Source organism: Magallana gigas, chromosome 6 (assembly GCF_963853765.1).
Source record: "Magallana gigas chromosome 6, xbMagGiga1.1, whole genome shotgun sequence".
In the NCBI taxonomy this organism is placed as follows: Eukaryota; Metazoa; Mollusca; class Bivalvia; order Ostreida; family Ostreidae; genus Magallana; species Magallana gigas.
Genome location: NC_088858.1, coordinates 3,728,598 through 3,753,299, shown reverse-complemented (window position 1 = coordinate 3,753,299; position 24,702 = coordinate 3,728,598). Strand labels below are relative to the sequence as shown.

General features: G+C 34.1%; 1 protein-coding gene across 1 annotated transcript in view; it reads right to left on the bottom strand.

The window, feature by feature from the left end:
* LOC105339544 (hypoxia-inducible factor 1-alpha-like) overlaps positions 1-24,702 on the bottom strand; it is a gene marked incomplete at its 5' end in the record, with an annotated part of 58,211 nt that overhangs the window by 6,668 nt on the left and 26,841 nt on the right. The window contains 9 exon segments of the mRNA NM_001305337.1: positions 127-207; positions 609-775; positions 1,646-1,793; positions 4,151-4,257; positions 4,759-4,949; positions 6,433-6,627; positions 11,081-11,211; positions 12,126-12,325; positions 20,548-20,673. Of these exon segments, the coding sequence (NP_001292266.1) occupies positions 127-207; positions 609-775; positions 1,646-1,793; positions 4,151-4,257; positions 4,759-4,949; positions 6,433-6,627; positions 11,081-11,211; positions 12,126-12,325; positions 20,548-20,570 (1,243 nt within the window).

The window sequence follows — 24,702 nt, the reverse complement described above, 5'->3', positions numbered from 1 at the left end:
ATTAAGCTTATTACGAAATAAAATCGCCCCTCGTTGCCACTTCTTTATAAGCATGTTTTACTGTTCTTCTGAGGATTTGAGAACTTTAAACTCAATCTCGACAGACTGGACTGTCGTGGGTCTCACCTCCAATCAGGGGTACACAGGTGTCGCCCGAGGTCGGAGCCAGGTGGGTCAGATCAACGGTCTCATCCATCTTCATTGACGCTAGAAAACAAAATAAACTTCATTATTCAAATCCTTAAAGAAGATTGTTCATCATCTACATATTATAGATCATAAGCATAAAAAAATCGACCTAATAAACTTCTCAACTTATATTCACACACTGATAATCTAAATCATCATAGTCAATGGAAACAAGGATTCGCACTGTGACATCAAAACCAACATAAACACCTGCCTTAGTTTTATAACACAGGCATGCATTCAGTGAATAAAATTCATAGTTTTCTAAACTACACAAGATATCATAATGGGTTTTTTTTCGCAATAATTTCAATTTAAAATTTTATTAATCCAGAGTAGAATTGAAATATACAAGGTTTTCTAGAAAACAAAAACTGGAGATTCATTTCCATTCCACCAGCAGAAAGGTGTAGACTTACGCATCTTGACGCCCGGTGGGAAGTAGAACTCGTCCACTTTGATGTTGTCTGGCCTCGGTTTAAAGACGTCCTCAGTGCTAAGTTTAACCTCCAGGGGCAGCATGGGAACTTGCTGGCTAAACACCTGCTGAGCCGTCGATAAAATCAGGCTTGGATTCTCAATTCCACTGAAAACAAAACCCAACTAAATTATATACATACTAGTATTTATATTGTTTTAGGTGTGTTCAATCTAGTGGACACACACAATACACTGGGATATCTGATATTTCAACTACAGATGTAGTGAACACACATAATGCCAATACATTTGGAGATCTAGGATGCCTGATATCTAATATAAAGATAAGGACACACACACAATACATTGGGATACCCAATATCTCACCTGAGGACGTATAGGACACACACATTACATTGGGATATCTGATATCTCACCTAAGGACATAGAGGACACACACAATACACAGGGATATCTGATATCTCACCTGAGGATGTAGTGGACACACACAATACAAGGGATATCTGATATCTCACCTGAGGATGTAGTGGACACACACAATACACTGGGATATCTAATATCTCACTTGAGGACGTAGTGGACACACACAATACACAGGGATATCTGATATCTCACCTGAGGATGTAGTGGACACACACAATACACAGGGATATCTGATATCTCACCTGAGGATGTAGTGGACACACACAATACACTGGGGTATTTGATATCTCACCTGAGAACGTAGTGGACACACACAATACACAGGGATATCTGATATCTCACCTGAGGATGTAGTGGACACACACACAATACACTGGGATATTTGATATCTCACCTGAGGATGTAGAGGACACACAATACACAGAGATATCTGATATCTCACCTGAGGACGTAATGGATACACACAATACACTGGGATATCTGATATCTCACCTGAGGATGTAGTGGACACACACAATACACTGGGATATTTGATATCTCACCTGAGGACGTAGTGGACACACACAATACACTGGGATATCTGATATCTCACCTGAGGACGTAGTGGACACACACAATACACTGGGGTTTCTGAGTGCGGCTATTGTAGATGACAGTCCCCTGTGTTATCATCCAAACATGTCCCCCTGTCTTGGCCAGGAATCGATACTGCCTTGTCATCACTTGTCCCTTAGCAATCACTAAAACAAAATACAAATACAAAGTTATTTGAGAGAGTTGATTAATTAATGTCTTCTGTTATCTGTTATTTAACAAACATTCTTACACCAGGTATTCTAAGTTCTAATTATAACTCAGAGTCAGCATTATCAGTGAGATGATAAAGAATCGTTATCAGTATTAAGATGATGAAGAATAAGTCAAAAGGGGTGGTAGGGTGGTGGGGTGATGAGGAACCAGACATTGGACATTGTTGCTAGCATCAAGACAGTTGAACAGGATATCCTAATAATACCAGCTTAGTACACATAATAATTCAAGGTAATTAATCAGGAATCGAGTCCTTTATTTAATCTTGGTGATATATTATCCGGATAGTTTTCCAGAATCTGTACATCATACAATAACATACAAGTATATTGAAATCGTGTACCTAATTTTTAACCCTTTTTATCCTTGAAGAAGGGAGATGTGTTAGAGTGATTAAATGAGAGCACCATTGACAGTTTACATTGAGTGAAGACTGGCAAGTCTGGGTGACCCCTGTGATTTGTGAGAGGAGCCGTGTCAGAATTATCTACAGGCAGGAGACTACGCTCATGAATCACCATCTTGTTCTAGAATGAGTTCCATCTTTATCTCAGTTCACTCTGTAACTTAATGTTCTGCACCAACAATTTTAAAAGAAATTCCATAACATTCTTAGAATGATTTTTTTGTATAAAAACTATTTAGGCATTAAATATCAATAATAAGCTCTGAAAGATAGTTCTCTCTCTCTCTCTCTCTCTCTCTCTCTCTCTCTCTCTCTCTCTCTCTCTCTCTCTCTCTCTCTCTCTCACACTTTGACAGCATGATCTACACAAGGGAGTTCCCCCTCTGAAGCTTCCCTCACTCTGGCTTCCTCTACATGTTATCACTTAACCCCACAGTCAAAAGTACACAAAAACTGCCTTCCCACATCACAGATTTCTTCATATTTCTCATTCTGTCGATAAGACAGGAAAATAAGGAGTTTCCATTATCTTAAAATTTTGTATGAAAATTTCACTTTCTACCTCAAAATGACAGATTTTCCCTCAAAGCAAAGAAAATTTCACATCAAAATACACAAGCGTTAACCCCAGTTTTTACTCCCCTCTATTGCGCAGCATTTTCAAGTGCAAACATCTTAAATGCTCGTTTAATTACTTAAGATAAGTGCAGGAAATCTGAAAATCACACTCCATGTTTAAAAATCAGCCAAAAGGATTTGGAATCATTACAAGTCAATGACTGATGCAAAATAATATTAAGTTTCAATGTTTTTATGACTGTATAGTTGTTAATTTTAGATGTGAATTATATGGCCTCATATATATTTTGTTTTCTTTTGAGTTAGTCATTATTAGTGTATAAAACAGTTACAATGATTACCAATGCAATAGTTATTTAAATCACCTTTGTGATTGTAATTACAGATATCAAAAAACAGCTATGTAATTAACAATGTAACAGTTTCCACAATCACAAAAGAAATTAAAAACCTTTTGATCATATTTTTACATTATGTTCTAAAGGGTGTAGACATTAGAGCGTCATTGCTAGAGTATTGTTTTAAATCACCCTCAATGGTTTTCTACAGCTTATACCATAACATGGTTGACTGATATTAAAAGAATAAACTTAACAACCAGCCAGATCACAATTTGAAACTATTGCTAACATTATGACTGAATAACTCAAGTCATAATGTGATTTATGGGAATATCCTGACGATAAATAAGTCGTATCAAATGGAACATATACTTAATGACTTACAGTTTTAAAGGCCTGGCCATAATATGGTTAATATCGCAGTTATAACTTGATTGCTTATAGTTATATGGCCATAATGTGACATATCTGAGTTATGACTCACAGTTCTTGTAAACCTGAAAATCATACAACTTAAATCTAAGTTACGACATTTTACAGGCCTATATTGCCATAATGTGACTATTATCTAATTTATAACTTAATGACTTGAAGTTTTTGTAGGCCAGGCAATAATGTGACATATATATGCTATGACAGTTTTTGTAAACCTGACCATAACATTACTTATATCAAAGTTATATGACTTTTTGCAGATCCAGCCATAATGTGACTTGTACTGACTTGAGAACTTGTAGTTTTTGAAGGTCTGGCCATAATGTGACTTATGTGTAAGTTATGAGTCAGTTTTTGTAGACCAGCATAATGTGAGTTATGAGTTAAGGACTTGTACATTTTGAAGGCTTGTCCATAATGTGACTTTTATGTAAGTTATGACTAGTTTTTGTAGGCCTGGTCTATCATGTAACTTGTAATTTGGGTGTAATTTGACTTACATCTAAGTTATGACTTGATGACTTACAGTTTTTGTAGGCCTGGTCTATGACCTCACTGTCCATGGCGTGGTGGTAATCGAACAAGGACTTGTTCATTAGGTCAGAACAGTTGTAACCCAGCAAATCTTTTACCCTGAAATCAAAACATTGTAAAGGGGTATTCATTATACAAGCATATTAGCAATTCTTTCCTTCTGATGTAGGCTACACTTACTGGAGGCATCATTTTCATATGAATTAATCATCTATTTGAAATGGTTCACGGGAATATGGGACGGGGTAGTTCAATCATATCTTGTACTTTTTGTTAAACTTGGAAGATTTCAAAACCATCTACATCAATATAAAGCAAGTCTTTCAAAAATTTACATAATTTTTTCACAATTGGTAAATAAAATATTCAATTCAGGAGGCCATTTTACCATTTTAGAAGTTCTTTCTTGTTACACTCTATTCAACAAGCCGATATTCTCTTTCATTTATATTGATTTTTTCAGTTGTCTCAATTAACACTTTTAAATATTTTAAACTTCTCAATCCTTAATTTCTCCAAACAATTAACAAGTTGCCAGGCTAAAACCCGAGTAAATGTACTTTATTAATCTTATATAACAATTTATGTAGTCATGACTACCTGTCATCACAGTAAGTAAACTTCATGTCCATATTGTGCCGGCTCAGAAAGGTCATCTGATCCAGGGGGATCTCAATGTTTGAGGGGTGGGGGATGGGCTCCCCGATTAACAGGAGGTAGGGTGCATTCCCCTCACCCCCACACTCCTTCTTTATCTTGTCCTTTACCAGTTTTCCAGAAAACTTGATGACCTGACCAAAAGAAGAGGCACTCTTTACAATGATTGATCATATCATGCTCCATTTTATCAATCTATGCAGTACTCCAATACTCTTGTTCCTTTGGGAACAAACCATAAATCATGTACATTATCCTGGGTAAGATATAAATATTAGTTTGTCCAAAACAATTCTACATTAAAGACCATTGGCTGAGAAATCAAAAAGCATTAATACTCACTGAATGACAGAAAATTTTAAAAATTGATTTTGGGTTCTGGGTGTGTTTAGTTGACATATCCACTTAAACATGATTGCTATCAATAACATCATTGTCTCTAGAGACATGTTTTCCCCTGCAGCATTCACAATACATATAAAAAATTAACAACTTTAGAGGACTCATTTTAATAAATTTTGAATTGAACAAAGAATGATATCTTTATACATATATGACAGGTGATGTCGTTACAACAAAAATAATGTTATTTGAGTTAAGAGAAAGGATGAAAATTCAATGAATTTCAGGACTTCTCATTCAAAGCAAATTCATCCAACAGAGGTAATAAAGGTATATCATTCTGTAATATCCAAGCTAGCCTTTCTGTAACATCTCTTCCATATTAATTAATTAATCAATATTAAGCATTTTATTTTCATCCAGTAAATAGAAATTCTGCACAGCATAGGTTGACTAGAGGCAAGGTAATGTGGCAACATTTATATTGAGATTTTATTGGCAAGCGTTAGGAAGATGTCCCTACCAGTCTTTGCTGTTTCGCCTTTATGAGAACCATTACGATAGTAAAATATGTCGAGCTTGATAAATCAAGGAATAGCAATTCATAAGGTATACAAGTAGCCTACTTAAACTCACTGAATAAAATGAGATACATCTTGGAAGATATTTCACAAAAGGTAAATCTGGTTGATTTGATACGGTCGAAGATGATTATAAATCAATGTGGGTGTTGTTAAAGTATTTTATATGTTGCCGACTTGATATATGAGGGTGATATTAAGCTGAATTACCTTGAATGTTGCTGACTTGAGGTTTGAGGTTAATTACCTTATACACGAATGTTGCTGACTTGAGGTTTGAGGTTAATTACCTTATACACGAATGTTGCTGACTTGGGTTTGGAGGTAGATTTTAAGGTTAATTACTTTATATGTTGCTGCCTTGAGTTAAGAGGTTAATTTTGAGCTGAATTACCTTGAACGTTGCTGACATGATGTTTGAGGCAAGTTACATTTATATGTTGCTGACTTGAGTTTGGAGGTTTATTATCTTGTAAGTTGCTGACTTGAGGTTTGAGGTAAATTACTTTTACATGTTGCTGACTTGATTTGGAGGTTTATTACCTTGTATGTTGCTAGCATGCTGTTTGAGGTAAATTACTTTTAAGTGTTGCTGACATGAAGTTTGAGGTAAATTACTTCTATATGTTGCTGACTTGAGGTTTGAGGTATATTGAATTTATAAGTTGCTGAATTGAGTTTGGAGGTTTATTACCTTGTATGTTGCTGACTTGAGGTTGACATTTTTCCCCTTGTTGGTCAGGGTGCACTTCATTCTGACAAAGAAGGTATGGTGGAACTCCTCTGACTTCTTCTTCTTGTCGCGGCCGTTGCTGTGGAATATGTCCGTGATGTCCTCATGGTCACATGGGTGTACAAACTCGTAGATAGACTGTCCCACCAGATCAACCTGAAACAGGAAACAATCATAAAACATCTCCCGTGTGTGACCATCAAAAATAACTCAAATACTTTAAAACCATTAAAATAACTAAAATACTTTAGTGATCATAAAAAATTACTAAAATACCGGTACTTAAGTGACCATCGAAATTAACTCAAAACTCCTTTGTGACTATCTAAATTTACTCAAACTCCTTAACATGAAAGTGTCACGATTTAGAAAAATTCAAATATTTCAATTTTAAGTAAATTTCAGGAATTTTTCTAACATTTATTAAAACACCAAAAGATGCATGAATTTCCTTCAAATCTCTTCTATTTATGAGATTGAATTAAAAAACAACATAAGAAATAAAGATACACTAAAATGACCACATTTGATAAACCAATATTATGTTTTACTAGGAAAATAAAATAAATCTCTTCTGAAAGTAAAGAAATTTGAGTAAGGTTAAAAATATCTGTTTTCTATGTGTACTTGAAATATTAAGAATAGCTTTGGAAACGGTGGTCAATTTTGCACTGAATGGTTTAAAGTTTTCTTTACTTATGATGGATATTTCTTTCTTGACATTAGAAGAATGAACTAAACTATTTGAGAAAATTTAACCAAGCAAGTTCGAAAATTCTTCAAATGACATCATCCAATAAAGACAGCAGAATCCTTCCCATCTTGGGACGACAATTTTAAGTTCCCTGTCAAGTACCATACACTTCACTGGGTGATGTGATCAAGTATATATATTGCAGATTACATGTACAATAACCAACTTGTCTCAATAAACATATATAAAAGAATCTTCCTACAGCCTATAACTCTCACAACAATAGCCCTACTAGTAAAACAGCCTAAAACTCTCACAACAATAGCCCTAGTAAAACAGCCTAAAACTCTCACAACAATAGCCCTGGTAAAACACGTCACAATTAAAAGCAATAGTCAAAGTCAAAGAGGCACAATTTATAACAATAACCCTACTAAAACACAGCACAATTTACAACAATAGCCCTAGTCAAACACGGCACAATTTACAACAATAGCCCTAGTCAAACACGGTACAATTTACAATAGCCCTAGTCAAACACAACACAATTTACAACAATAGCCCTAGAAAAACATGGTACAATTTACAACATTAGCCCTAGTAAAACAAAGCACAATTCACAATATGTCTGTTGCGAGCTCAAGTTCATTCTTCACCTCTGTGAGGAGAGCAATATGGCAGCTTTCATTAATTTAGATCAGTGCTAATCACCATTAAAGAGGCTGCTGAATAGGAAGCTCAGAAATGGGGTTAATCAGCGAGAGGCTGGCCTCAGCTCTACCACATGTCAACAACCTTCTGCAGTTAACGATCATGCCGTTACTGATTCAGCAGTACATCTATTTACAGTTTGCTGATGTTGCTGATACTATAGCAACAAATGGACTATCAGAATTTTACCATCAGAGCTAATATTAAATGATTTTTTTATATATGTAACTTTAGATTCATCTAAACCATCTGTAAGCAACTGAAATTGTCTCTGGTGGTCTCCAAGTAAAAAATATAGACAAAGCCCCCGAAACCCCCCCCCCCCCCCCCCCCACAGGGGATTTAATTATTTCAGGATAAAAAATAACACCTGAATTTATGGCGACATACATGATTAGCTTTATTGGTCATTTAAGCTTTTGTTTATCAGATAAAATAAAATGACTTTGTTTTTATTATTATTAAGAAATATTTCCAAAAGATCCCAAAACAAGATAATGAAACGAATCTTGACATAAAGGCTGGGATCTGATCAGAGGTTGATTTTAGAAGAATTGAATGAAAGAAAAAAATAATTAAGTATTTATTCTCTCACAAGTGTAGTTGCTGGTTCCACGCAAGAGAACCAGCTAACCTGACCAGTCACTGCTCTTGCTTCCACAATATTCTGTTTGCTCATTATGACTTGCAATATTTTTTCCGTAAACATCAAATCTATTCTAGGCTGACCATGCAGTATCATTTTACCTGTCTGCAGGTAACTCTCCAAGGATAATTTGACATAAATTAATGATCCAGTTTTATTGACTCAAAACAAGGAAATCTCATGTAAGGAGGCTTTTATGCTTGTAAGTCATATTAAGACCAAAATTAACTAAACTAAATAATTTCCTGTTTGAAATGTCAAGTCTCATTTTAAACTGTTTACATCTTGAAATGGAGCATGATAGACAGACTACTGGATAGACAGAAAGATGAAGGTCAATCAGAGGACTTTATGTTTGAGAGCATTTCCATTATCCCTCTGTTACTTTTGACACCAGTTCCTTAAATATGGATAACTATAATAATTAGATAACACATTGCTCCATGTACTGTTCAATTTCTGTCCTTGACTCAATGCCTACCGTAGATAATTCTACAACTATTATATTTTAATGATATTTTAATTATATACTAAGGCTGTAGCAATTTGTAACATAGTTTGTCGGATTTGGCGCTTCAAATTTTTTATCAAATTAAAACTGAATATCATATAAAAATAAATATTCGCCTGTTTGTCTGGAAACACCTGAGTATAAACTTTTTTCAATTTTTTATATCAGAACGCACTGAAGACCTTGACACATATGGTAGACTTTGAGAAATTTTTAACAGTTTGCAAAGTTATTTTACAAGACCTGTCTTTATATGTTAAATTCTTAAATACAATCGATGATACTGCAAGCAGAGGGGACGTTTTTCAATGCAAATATCCAGCATACTAAAACTTTACAAAAAGTTTGGTGAATATTTGATGTTTGTATGTTCAAAATTAAAGCAAATGCTTAATTATAGTGATGCAGTTGAAATTTTAAGACAGGAGCAATATGAATCTAAATTGCATTTTAACACATCATTTCAAACAAGACAAGCAGAGCGTTACCCGTAGACACATTTTCATGTCTAATGAATACCTTACAAGGCCCATTTCCTCTACCAAGATCTCTAATGACCACAAAAATTTTATGATTTGATATAATTTGAAGTTGTTGGACTTCACAGTACCGGTACATAGAAAGTTCATAAACATTTATACTTCTTTACGTAATACACTGCACATGGTTTGTTGAAATAATAATTCACATGCTGAATCTAAAGAAAGTGGCTGCCCTAATCAAAATCAATTTCCTAAATTGTGTGGGTATAACAACTTTTTAAAAAAAACCATCATAAATAACAATTTGTTGGATTACTATATTGAAAGTGTTGTGAGAATTATTCAGATGTTGGGGCCCATTGGAAGGCAGTGAACGTTCTCTATGCAGGAAGCATGGACTTTTCAATCTATGTTGCTAAAACTTATAATAAAAGTCTTCAAACCTGTAATTCTTTTCATCTTTTGTAAAAAATATCAACAAAACTAAAAATAATTAAGTTATTTTGCCAAAAAAAGTTATCCAATATATTCCGGTCTTTATTTTCTTCAAGTACAATGCATAAAATGATTCTGATAATAATTAGTCTCTTGAAATAAGAGCCACTGGGCATTTGCATCATTGAGATTTTTAACCATGTGACGGTATAACTATCTGGCTTTGGCTTATGCCAAGGAACACTTGACGGAATGACCTAAATATATAATGGTGTTTTTTAAATTAATCAGTCAGAGGGACGCATCATTTGTTGCGTCATAGCCTGTAATGTTACCATACTGGGTCAATAGCAGTGACTGGTTCTCAGCTAGGCTATAAAGATTACATGCACGAAAACAGTTTGAATGTCTAAGTCTTAAGCAAAATAATTTTGTTAACTGCCAAAGAATTAGTCCTTGATTCCTATTGCTTCTTAAATAATGCTTTAAGTAACCTTTCTGGTCAGGTGGAATATCAGTATGTTTGGGGAGTGATTGGGAAGTGTTTGGGAAGGAGTGTTTGGGAAATGATTGGGGAGTGTTTGGGAAGGAGTGTTTGGAAAGTGATTGGGGTGTGTTTGGGAAAGATTGTTAGGGAAATGATTGGGGAGTGTTTAGGAAGGAATGTTTAGGAAGTGATTGGGGAGTGTTTGGGAAAGATTGTTAGGGAAGTGACTGAGGAGTGTTTGGGAAATGATTGGGTAGTGTTTGGGAAGGAATATTTAGGAAGTGATTGGGGAGTGTTTGGGAAAGATTGTTAGGGAAGTGATTGGGGAGTGTTTGGGAAAGATTGTTAGGGAAGTGACTGAGGAGTGTTTGGGAAATGATTGGGTAGTGTTTGGGAAGGAATATTTAGGAAGTGATTGGGGAGTGTTTGGGAAAGATTGTTAGGGAAGTGATTGGGGAGTGTTTGGGAAAGATTGTTAGGGAAGTGATTGGGGAATGTTTGGGAATGAGTGTTTGGGAAATGATTGGGGAGTGTTTGGGAAGTGACTGAGGAGTGTTTGGGAAGTGATTGGGGAGTGTTTGGGAAGGAATGTTTGGGAAGTGATGGGGGAGTGTTTGGGAAGTGATCAGGGAGTGACTGTTACCTGCTGAATTCCCAGGTACTTGGAGACACTTTCTGAGATGTAGATGAGGTCTCCTTCATTAGAGAGAATGACTACAAATCCATCCAGAGCTTTGCTGTACAGCGAGTCAAATTCCTCACAGGGGGCATGTCCTGAAAGGTATTCCAATAGAGGCACTCAATATGTAGCAACAAATGGCTGGCAGCTTACATGGTATTTACACATCAGTAACATGCTCATGGTCAGACATTACATATCCTTGTTGTATAAATTCACTCCCAATGTGAATTAATTGTAACTCCAATATATGCTTTAGAGGTTATTTAAAGATTTTTCTTTCATAGCTTTCATAGCAAATGACTTTATTTTATGGTAAATAACATTTTACTGAAATCACTTCATTATATGCTTTAGAGGTTTACAAAGATTGTTGCTATTTTATAGTTAAGATATTTATAGCAATAACTGTTATTTTACAATCAATAACTTTTTAATCACCTGTTATCTAAGTCTGACTACAGGTTTTGGAGAAAGTTGTAATAAATTCTATATGTGATTGAATTTGGTTTAGTGTAATCTATGTATGGTATGAGGAGTAAAATATTTGAATTTTTTATTTTAATAATTTATTGTATACAGAGTAGTCACTGTAAATTAGTTAATCTGTCAATGTTGAGGTCTACAGTGTAATTATTAATTTACAAATTGAGGACAGAGTAATCAGTGTCAACTGTTAATTTACAGTACTTGGGGGTTTGCCAGTATCAATGCTTATTTACAGCATGTGGAGGTTTGCCATTGTTAATTTACAGTATGTGGGGGTTTGCTATTGCCATTGTTAATTTTCAGTATGTGGGGGTTTGCCATTAATTCAATTGTTAATCTACAGTTCATGGAGATTTGCCATTACAACCTTTTTACAGTATAAGTAGGTTTACAGTTATTAGTACACCATACATTTGTAAATATTTACTGTTTACAGAACTGCACAAGTCTGAAGGTTTTATGCTACCTGCATGTTTTGGGGTCTGACCAGTGTTGACGATGTGACCAATCAGGGACTTACTGTTGTTACGCTGGGTTTCCATGATCTGACTGATCTTCAGGTAGCTGATGGCCAGCCTCATGATGGATGCCTTGTCCAGCTGACCATTACTGCCGCTGTATTGTGGGATCTGCTCCGCCAACTCCGAGAAAATCTCCGTCTCTCGCCCACGACGACAGCGGGCCGCATCACGCGACTTCTCCTTCCTCTTCTCCGAATTCCTTTAAATATATTTTTAAAATATCTGTAGCTATCATTTTTTCTGCAAAAACACGGATTGAAAAATGCTTCCCCCTCAAAACCTCTAGTTATCACCATGATCACTTTTCATCTTAATCAAAAGCCTAATTTCAAGACAATTTTTTTGAAATGAAAAACAATGATATGAAATGTGCAAAAAAAACAGACCGATCAAAGAATATAAAACAAAATGTGTGACAGTCTTTACGAAAACGACTGGCAAGCTGGACTAGTGTTCTCTAAAGGCACTGGTCCCCAAACAAATTTACTGGTCCCAACATCTTTTCTAGCTCATGTGACACATATCATATAACGTGTTGCGTAAAAAACCACACTTTCTCACTTATATATGTAGAATTAAGTGAAAATATCTAGAAGTCCATCAGACTTCCTGATTTTTTATTTTCACTGACCTGACCTCAAAAGTTACTGGCCTCTGTCTTCAGACCACTGATATTTCATGAAAACTGATGTGAAATGATACATGTAGGCCTGTGAGCTCAATATTTTGAGCTGGTTAACACTTTTGTCCATGGATTCCTATTTGACTCATTCTACTCTAAACCAGTGTAACAATAAATGAACACACTTCTAAATAAAGTGGATATCAAAATAGCAGAGATTCCCATTAAGGCCAGAACTTGGGACTGTTTAAAGCTGTTGTGGTTAGGGACCGGATCTTGACTCTTGACCCGGCTCTATTAACAGCTGACCTCGCCGACAGATATTGAGGACAAACAGAAGCCTGAAAGGCAGGCAGCCCTTCATCATAGCAGCACAAACCCAGACAATACAAAACCACATCAAATAAAGAGGTCATTTACTTATGTAATGGAATCCCCGTTTAACTGGTTGTACTGGCTTTATCTCTTTCCCTCTCTAACACTGATTCTACAGGTCTCGGATCACCAAGCAGTCATGCTTTCAACCTTGTTTTATCCTTTACCATGGCAACAAAGGAGCCACCCAGTGAAGAATCTTTCAGTTTCAGTTTTTTTCATAAAAATACATTCTTTTAATCACATCATGTAAGAAAGAGATGTAAAATCTAAACGTCACTGTGAGTGCAGGAGGAAATGGGCGAAATATAATCGCCATGCACTCTGATGCCGGAATTGAGCAAAGAATTGAGATTAAATTAGAACTTAATCAAGTGTATTACACAGAGTACTGCGAAAACTATTTAAATAGTCACAGCACTGTAATTCTGAGGATAAATTTTATTTTGAATCAAGTACGTTTTTCCATCTTTTTCCTCCTTATTTTATCAACTGCATTCTTAGTAAAGGCAATATGTGTATTGGTACTTAATATATCATTGGTATCATATACCCATACATGTCTAACATTTTGATATAAAGATTTTACAAGGAAATAATTTTTTTAAGCTTCAGTATAAAGTTTTTGCCTTCTAGAATTTTCTTGGCTGCCATTTATTTTATGAAATCAAATGTTTGTATCGATCGACATACAAACTGTAATGGAGCCCATGGAAACTAATTAGCACCTTTAGCTAATAAGTCTTAGTGCTAATTAATGACATCTCTATATTCACATCAAAACAAGTCAAGTTTTAACCAATAATAGACAAGGAAATATGACAATCAGAGAAATTGAACTTTAATGGAAATAATATCTTATATAACTAAAGAAAGAAGCTAGATATTGCAAACATTGTGTGGGACCAAGACAATTAAATGGTGTTTTTTACAAGTTTGTGAGCTGCTAATCTTTGAAAAGACAAAGAAATGTTTCTTAAATATTTCAGCCCATTTTACTAAATTTATACACATAACTTTATCCCACCATCCAATGCTTTTCACAACCCTTCTCACCATAAAAAAGAGTGTATGGTGAAATCAAGAGAGGAATAAAAACATGTTCTACCAAAGAGAGTTTTCTACTTAGGTGTGCATTATGACTAAGGTCTTGGACAAGCTTTGAAGCCCATTTCTTCAGAGACAACAATACATTGAAGCTGAAGGTTATATCAATTTCAAGAAATTGGGGAAATCTGAATTTCCGCTTCAATATGAGAGTCATTTAAAAGTAAGTTTTTTAGCAGTGCATTAAAGTCATATGACAAGGGTTTTGAGAATTTTCTAATTAGTACAAAATGACAAGATTTGGTCAATTAAAACTATATATACTCTGTTCAAAAATAAAATAAATCTCCATCTTTGTACATAAACCCTCATTTTGTGATATCAAAGACTACAAAAAAGGGACTTCTTTCGATAAGCTGTTTGTCCACCTCTCCGAATTCAGTTTTTAAACTTTGGGTTAGTAGGTAGGGGCATTTTTCTTATTCAAAGTTGTACGAAAAATTGAATTTAAAATAATTCTAATTAAACAAAAAAATATCGACAAAGGAATTCAACAACAAATCCATAAAAGATGAAATATATCATTACTAAAAAAAAAAAAAAATGGTATATTAGAATGTTTCTAATTACTGTAACTCAAGTATCATATGCATGCAATAAATATCAACAATGAAACTATTTATCATCACAAGCCAGTGTCTATATACTGGTGAATTAATTGACCTCTTGACTATGGAAATTGATTTCAGCATTTCACATCTCAACCGGTCATTCATTAATATAAGATGAAGCTTAAAATACTGTAGATTGGAAAATTTACACAAGGATTTTCATCAAGATGAGATTTAACGCTTTTCCAAGAAATTAAGCATATCGTGAATACTGTTATTTACCATACTAAAGTCCTATTAAAGAAGATTTTCTTTTCATGTGAAATAAAAACTGTCTTCATTAGTTCTTTGTAATAAATAGTGAAATTTGAGCATCAAAATGAATTGTAACAACTTACATCACTTGTTTTAATGTAACCCATCCCAATTATGGCCAAAAGATTACTAAAATCAATTCTAAATGGATTCTGAAAAGCTGCAATTTAAATCATCTAATTCTGTATGCCTTTACCCAGCAGAAATATGAAAGGACTTACTGGTAAAATATTAGATCTGTCCTTAATCTTTAATTTAATAAAAATATTGACGCAAACATAAACATCTTTGACAAAATAATAAAGTATGGTTATTTAACAAAGTTTTTTAATGAAACTTATTAATTAATACAGAAATATCTTTGAGGATAAAAAAAACCCATAATGTCTTTTTAAAAGTTGTCCATTTTCCTAATTTTTTTTTATAAAGAATGTGTTTCAGTACTCACTTATATGGCATAATAGTTGTTATGTCCCCAAAAACAGAGAAGTTAAGTTTCTACTGCAGTCGGTTCTGAGAGAGACTTTATACATATGAAGTAATTTACACCCTCCACTCAACTGATCAGCTGACTTCACAGACGGAGAATGGCATTGGCTATCAGTGCTTCGATCTTCAATACACACTAATTAATGGGTGCTAATACAACCAGCTCATACTACACACAAATGGGGCATATTTAGTGCCTTAGTGTTTAAGATTGTTTGGAAATACCCAAACCTTCCAGGAACCAGTGCCTTTGTAGTTTTATGATTTCATCTTCCTCCATGGGATGGGATGACTTGAACAACATGAATAGTATATTGTGGTATTGATACAGGTATTTTACTCAACAGCATGTCGTACACTCTGGGGTGTTCTAGGCATGTGGTGGATCTAGCTTTGTTTGGGGAGGGAGTGGAAGCCTTTTCCAACTACTCAAAAACTACCAGTTCCCAGAGGCCACTGAAGTAGCTATCTTTTGGGAGATATTTTCTTTATCGACAATTAGCCTTTCCTTTTCTCCCATGAACTCTTCTCTAAATTCATGTTTTGCATTTACTTTCTGAGCATGAACTGTGCAAGGCTGTCTCAACACATCAGTGCATGAACTGTGCATGATCATGGCTACCTGCATGGAATTCTTTCACTGTGCATGGTTGATTCTCTCAAAACAAAATCAGTACATGGACTGTGCATGGCTGATACTTTCTAAACTAAAGTCAATGCATTGAATGTGCATGTATTATTCTCTATAACAGAATGTGGATTGTGCATAGCTATTCTTCTTAATTCACATCAATGCTGGCACAAATCTGTGCATGGCTGATTGCCTCTGTATAAATCATAGCCTGGAAAGTAAAAAGCCAACATTTTTCCATTCGTCCTACAAAACCAGAACTTCTTGGTTTTTAGGTCTAGAAAATTATGAAAAGAGCATCAAGTTTGAAAATGAACTTTTAAAACATCTCAATAAAATTAAGGAAATGAGAATGCCCAATATCAAATCACAAAGCTTAGTTACCAAATGATCACGAGTTATGACTGCATACTTATACAAATTAGTGTATCTGTACCCTGGTACATATCAGCGAATTCTAAGTGGGCATTATTTATATATCAGTATTTATTACTGAACCATCAGAGGACATTGTTTATCACTGTATATGTACATTTTACTGGACTATAACAGAACAATTGATGATAATAAATCAGTATATATTACTGGACTATCAGTGGATAAATGAAGTAAAACAAATTAGTAGGCTTTAAGAGGACATTTATACATGTTTACAGTATCAGTACAAATCAATGACTAACTGTTTTTATAATCAATGAGCATACAATATGTATAATAACATCAGCCTTGCATGGCTTCACAACATATTTTCTTGATTCTAATTGAACACAATATTTATTGTTTATTTTCAAGTTCTGATAACACAAGCAAGGTAGATATTTAAAACTGATTTTGCCCACGGATAGTTCTTTGAACTGTCTGTCACCTATCGTACTTTGAAGAAATCCACACAAACATGAATATCCCTAAAATAAGACAACTGTAATTTTATCTATCATCGATATCAAACTTTATGAGAGCTAATTACCCAAAACAAGCTCTAAATCAGCAGATATGTCTGCTGCCGGCCTTGGGGTTTTTTTGTGCACCCCAATCCCCCCTTTGTCTGGCATGGGAGATTTTTTGGCCCAGTCTCACATGGTCGCTGTTTTGTTTTGTGTTTAAGCTTCTATTTGAGACAGGTACTGATTGTATTTCGTAGTCCATGATCACTCACTGTGACCATTTTCATTCAAGTCTATTGTGTTTACATGCATGCACACTGTACAGATTTTCAAGGCCGTATCTCAAACAGATGGAAAACAAATCTATAACATCATAAATAAGCCACTTCCCCAACATCGCATAAACAAACACATATGCACTTCAATGTGCAATAAACAACATTCTTGACCGTGATTCAGTCATGCATAAAATGTCATCAAAATGCGAAAAACAATAAATTAAGGCTGGATTTATTTTTAAACTTTTGACGTATGAATTTAAATATATCCCTTGGAGACGACAATAGATGTTTACAACACTGATCTACAAAAAGGCTACTTTTCTTGAGGATTCCAGAAATAAATTAAGTAGATGCCCTCATTTACAAAGTACAATGGAGTATTTTTACTCCTAAAAGGGACAATTATATTAGGTGAACCACTTTCCCATTGGCCCTAGCCCTGTGATTGGCTGCATGATTACACTGATTCAGTGGTATAAGGGACAATTATATTAGGTGAACCACTTTCCCAGTGGCCCTAGCCCTGTGATTGGCTGCATGATTACTCTTGATTCAGTGGTGTGATAGGGACAGAGGTGTGCTGAGGAGAGGTTCTGTCTAGGTCTGTATCCAGCGTCTGATCACATCAAGGAATGTCTGCTCACATCAAGGAATGTCTGCAAGTTGTAACAATTCATCTAGCGAAAAAACCTATCATTGACTTATAATCTCTGAAAATTTGTTGAATCCCGATCTAGCAGTAAAACTTCAAACAACTATCAGCCACTGGAAGTCAGCATTATTAAAAAAGAAAACAGAAAAGGTGGACCAAATCAACTTTGGGGGGAGGGGGGGGGGGGACAGAGATTTTCCAAGCATGTGTCAATATCATTTATTAATTTTGTTATTTACAACATATTTCTAAATGTTATAACACATTTATCTAAATAGGTAGCACATTAATTAATCTAGTCTTTGACTTATTTGCTAATTCTGTCTGAAGCATTTGGCATGTAGAACCTCTATGTAAGAATCTAGCTCAACATGTCAACAATTAGGCTACTTGTGCAATGTGAGGAGAGTTGTGTTTTGATCTAACATGGCCCCCGTCTATCTACACTTCCCAGTCAGGCCTTGCATCAGGATTAAAATGGCTAAAACTGCAATTTGATAATTATCTGTGATGTAACTACATAACAATACAGACTTTGTTGGCTCTGACCAGACTTTCTAACTTCCTCCACAATCAGACACACTCAGTTAAACTGTACACAGCAGCACCAAGTTGAAGTCCTTCAGATTAAGATACGTAACTGATATATTCAATTTAATACTAGAATACACTAGAATACACTTATGATCGAATTGAAAACAACTAAATAAGGAATTTTATTTTAATTATGAATGGGCAGTCTTGGTATCTTTGGCACATGCCTCAAATACAACTGTTGTTGGGTCACATTGAGCTTCTCTCAATCACACAAAGAACACTAACTATTCCTTTATCAACAAAATCCAAAACTTCTGAATTAGGTCTTTGTGGTGTACATAAATTTGCTGAGATTTTCCTTAATTACGCACTTTGGTATACCTCGTGTTTAAGACCCATTAAGGAGAAAAAAGCCAACCATTACTGACAAAATACACTGAAGTTCAGCCCAAGTCTCGCTCAATCACAGAGGATGACGCACAGGTGGAAAGATAAAGCAGATATACACAGAATGTTGCCATCGTTAGAAGCTTTCAAGTCATTAATTGGTGTCTGCATATAAATGCATCTCAGAAATCAATAATGAAAAAGTTAAACAAATTGATCAATTGAAAGATTGAGAACTTTTATCTTTCAGAAAGAAACCTTTAAAATAAAGGTAAAAAGCCCAAATTTTTCTCTTATCAATAGAGATTTATTTTCTAACAGATTTTGCTGTTACTACAACATCAACAAAGAGGCCTGGGCATAATTCACCAAAATAATAACAACTTAACCAAATTATTTAAATTTCAATTTACTTTCAGTAAAAAAAAAACCGAAACTTTAAAAATCAATATAGTTATAAATGAAGTGTTTCTTATCAATGGTTTACGTTAGAATTCATTCCAGGAGAAAATGTTTGGCTTTGTTATAAGTTCTTTTTTAAAACATACCCCAGATATTTTAACCTTCATAACTTTTCAACATAAACAAATATATCACCCCTGTCAATGGTGGCCTCTGGTAAAAAAAAGAAATGGCATGTCAGATTAAGATGCCATCATTTTATTCATAATTTAATTTAAACAACAAGCACATCAATTATACTTTGGCAAAATATTAGGAAAAGGTAAAGTACTAGTCTCACTTCCTTTTCATTTCTTTTGTATTTGAGTGCTCTATATCTTGGGATGACAAACATATATGTGACATTTGAGATTCTAAAAGTAGAACAGACCTGATTTCAAAGCCACTGGCTGAGAAAATGATTTTGAAGAAAATGAATGTCATATTTTAAAACACTCATTAGTTAATGGTGGGTGTTATATTTATTCTGGATAGTTAAACTTTAAAATTTATGAAGAAAATTAACCCATTAAGGTCTATTTCCTCTTGTTAATTACTTGCTATTTATCATTTATTTCTTCAAGAATTAAAATTATCCCTCCAAAAAAAAAACAAAAAAAAAGCATCCTAGAAGCCCATATGTATATTAAACAGAGGCAGATCTCATAAAAGGCTTCATGGTTGCCTGACTTCACATCAGATGAACATGTTATGATGTACAAAAAAAGACATAAGATGCAGGCACATGTACTGGGGTTAGTTGAGAATGTTCATTTAACACCATTATCAGTCAAAATATAACACAAACTGCGATTTATACCATGGAGATACAATATCTACCCGTTTCTGGGATCATCTGAGTCTGACTTTACAATGACTTGGGTCGTCATCTTCTGATCTTATCTAAATGTTACTATGATACACAAACAACTCTACCCAAGAAGACATTGTTGCATATAGATATCTTCACACATATTCAAAGTTTTCATCTTCATCATACAAAAACTTTACTCAGTAATCATATCCTTATCAATAAAAATTTTGACACATGGTAGATCTGATGTAAATATCATTCGCCATTTTTTTGATTCATCTCCATCTAATCTTCAAAAATAGGAAATAACGAACCAAAAGAAAAGTGAAAATTACCTTCTTTTCGTATTAGAGCTCATCTGAACAAAATAAACCTCTCCGTAAGTTGAAAATTTTAAGAAAATGTTAGATAAATATTTTCCAGTAACTTTTTCTTCCACTTCCTGTGAATTTGTAACCGGATATAGCACAAGCGCCGTAACTCGTGTTTTCAGTTTTCTGAATGGCCAAAGATCTTATGACCTTCACCTTTAAGAAAGTGTCAAAAGAATAATATTTGGAGCGATAAAAAGAAAATATAAGATTTTATTATTATTCACGTTCAAAGGTGATGATGATGATGATGATGATGAAAAATAAGGGTTTTTTTTCCTTTAGATTTTTTTTTCTCACTTTCAGTTGCGGGGAGGAATTATTCTTTTTAGCTCATATGATCTAGCTATATTTTAAAAGCTTTCTGAAATCCTTTTTCATACGCCCGTCTGTGTATCGTTCCGTCTGTCTTTCTGACCGTTTGTTAACTTTTCACCTAAACCACTGGGCCAATTTTAACCAAGCCTGACACATTATTGGGTCAGGTTTGGCCCAGACATTATTGGGTGAATGGTATTCAACTTTGTTAAAATAAAGGGTCACGCTCCCTTTCAAGAGGAGATAATGAAGAATAATTTTTTTAAAAACCGGTTTTGTTTCGTTTTATTTATTTATTTTTTTTTTTGAAAAACAAGTAGGGCAACAAAGGGGGGAGGGATATAGAGAGAAAAATCTTTTAAAATTTTCTTTAAAAAAAAAAAACATGTACAAGTTCGCTGTTACTCAGTGTGTGGTTGCATCCTCATGTAGTGAAGATTTTATTTTGTTCAAATCATGACCCCCGGGGGTAGGACGAGGTCACAATGGGTGTGGAGAGGGGGTCAAATCTTTACATATGAAATGAATTTGAAAATTAATTATATTAATTGACAGTTGTTGATTCTCAGATTTTTAGACAATTGTTTAGACAATGATTATTCTTGGGCCACACAAGGGGGTTCAAAGTTTGATCCAGGTCTATATTTATATGAAAAGCTGTTTAAAATCTCTTGAGAACTCTGAAGAAAATGTTCTTATACAGGATCGTTTTACTACAGTTTCCAGATATCTTGTACATGACTCCATAAAGCTGATTTTATTATGGCTATTGTTCCTCAGGTGAGCGACGTGGCCCATGAACCTCTTGTTTTCGGTTTGTTTTGGGGTTTTTTTCTTCTTTTTCATTGTTTTGTTTTTTATTTATCTTTTTTTTTTTTAGAAAAACAACCACATATTTCTGTAATACATAACAACGAAAAAGGGAGTAAAATACATAAACATACGTTTTATCTAACTGCAAAATTTAATTTTTTGATATTACATGTACAGTAAAATTTGCCATCATTTCATCAAAATATGAAAATTAGATGGGATTAGTATACTTATGTGTACATGTGTGTTTTAGACGGTATACTTTATACATATCTTTTCGAAATATTTTAAAGTTACCAAGAAAAAGTATAGGACTAGAGATGAGAAAGTTTTAAAGATAGTTTATATAATTTCAGTTCTAATCTAAAAATAATTTTTTTTGGCCAATTTCATATTTCAACTTAATCCCGCTAAACGATATCTAATAAATCCATTTATTAGATAAGCACGAAATCAAAAGCTACTTTTGATTTAGATTACATGTAATAATTATGTGTACCTTGTGTTTTTATGGAGAAGGCTTACATAGGTAATGCCTGCTGCATAATCCATTTATGTAATATATTTACATATTTTTTTTTCTGTTTAAATGATTTACATGTATCAGAGATTGTGGTAGATTCTCCTAATTTAGGTGTATTTTTGCATAGACCAAATTCAAATAGAACTGATTATAAATACAAACACGTTTGTTCAGTAATTCAAACATTTTATTGATAATATTATATATTCATATGTACTTCCAATTCTAAACAGTTGTAAGGCTGGTATAAGGCTTATATATTTTTATCACCATTTATCATAAAAGATATCATACACATTTAAACAAGATTCTTTGTAAAATAATAATTTTCCAGTTTTTCCTGTTTAGAATATTCAATGAGCAGTAATTACATAGCGTAAATTTTCCCTGTTGAATTTAAATTTTTTGCTTTATGTACCATGGGTAATTCTAGATTTGCTATTGCGTCATAGATCCCTCTATCACTCCACAGAGTAACAGACTCGGTCTACTGCACATGACCTTACACAGAGCTGGTGATCAGTAGCCCTTTTCACGAAAAATCTTACGATTGATTTTTATCGTAAGTGAAAACTTAAGTTTTTGTTCATTTTCACAAAACATCTTATGAGATTCTTACGTGTAAAATTTGTCGTAACTTTACGATAGCACATACCCTCTCGTAAGTATTTCAAAACTGTAAATAATAATCTTATTATGTAAAATCAACAAGAAAAACAGCTAAATATGATGTTTTGAGCCGCATTATGCTGTTATTTTGCATTATATAGCAGTTATTGTTGAAAAAATACACAAATAAATTCAACAAAAATTTTTACGGCAAATTTTTCTCGTAAGATTTTCCTACGTCACACTAAACACACATTGTGATTGTGACGTCATATTTTGATTTCTACTACATCACATTGATTTCACTCGATGTAAGTGGTGTATAATTTCAGTTTTGCATCCTTTTGTAGAGAATGTTGGTTTATTTATATGTTTCTCCTGTTTTATAAGAATTATTTAGTGAATTCAAATCGTTGCTAGGGAAAGAATAACTCGTAAGTAAATTCTTAAGTGAAACCTGTTACGAATGCGTTCGTGAAAAGCACTTAAGATTTCTCGTAAGATATTCTTAAGTTGAAATCTTACACAAAACCTTAAGATTTTTTGTGAAAAGGGCTACAGAGGTTAAAGTTAAATTATGGTGACGGGATAAAATACATACTAGTATACTTCTGCTTTTTTGTTAACAAGCTTAATAGTAAGAAAATATCAAATACTTTTTAGTATTCCATTACAGATGGACCTAAAATGTAACAACGCAATTACCGAATTTTAAGTCACGTTTACGGCGAAGGAGCGGAGCGACATGCGGAAGTTTAAGAAGTTTACACGAGTCAAACCTCTCGTGTTTACAGTCAGTCACGTTTACACAACGCACTGATAAGTGTAAGCCGGGGGGGGGGGGGGGGGGGGGGGGCAGCGCAAAGTCGATTAAAATTTAAAGAGAGGGGGCAGAACACCCCCAACAGTTTTTTTTAATGCAAATTAAGGGAGGGGGCAGAACACCCCCAAAAGGTTTTTTAAAATGCAAATTAAGGGAGGGGGAGCCCGACTTCTCCCCGTCAGCATTTTTATTGACTCAAAGGCTAATATATGTTGATATGAAGTAATTTTCTTCTAAATACGAAAGGTAATTAAAAGGTTGTTTTATGGAATATATACATGAACATATTTGCAAACAAATTTTGAAAATGCACGAATGTTCAACATTAAGTTAATTGATTTCAACAGTAAACATATTTCTAATAATTCAATAGCTTCAAACATTTAAAGTAGCTCTATGCATTATCTGATGTTATGATGTAATCCAACCGTTTGACGACAAACGATGAATCACTTGATCTTTAAAAAAACAGATAAGTTTTCAGAATTTAAACCACATGATGTGAAATTTACAAATTCAAATAATTTCAATTATGAGAAAGAAATAAAGAATAAAATTTATATAGCGAGATTTATAAGCTCGGTTCATATTAATATAAACAATAAAATGTTTTCTGTGGTGATTCATGCGGAATATGAAGGTGGCGACATTGAAGAAAAAAATACACAGTGTATAAATCGCGACTAATCGATTAACTGAGCGTGTATATTTCAGTCTAGCTGTCTCTGTAAAGCCACGAATTAACTATAAGTTTTCGTAAGTTGTACCATAGCTTGTCGAGTTTTCTATTGTTAAAAGTGTGGGTTATATGTACATACCCCAAACTAAATTGTGTCATTATGACCACGCCCATCGGGTATCTGCACATAACCAACAATATCATATGGGGTAACTACTACAAATAGAGGGAATCATACTCGGTAAATGTAAGAACAGTGTATAAAGGAATGATTAACGTTGTAACATGCTAATTATAAATCGCTTTACTTGTAACCATCTTGTTAAATTTACTTTGCCGAGTACGATTCTTTTA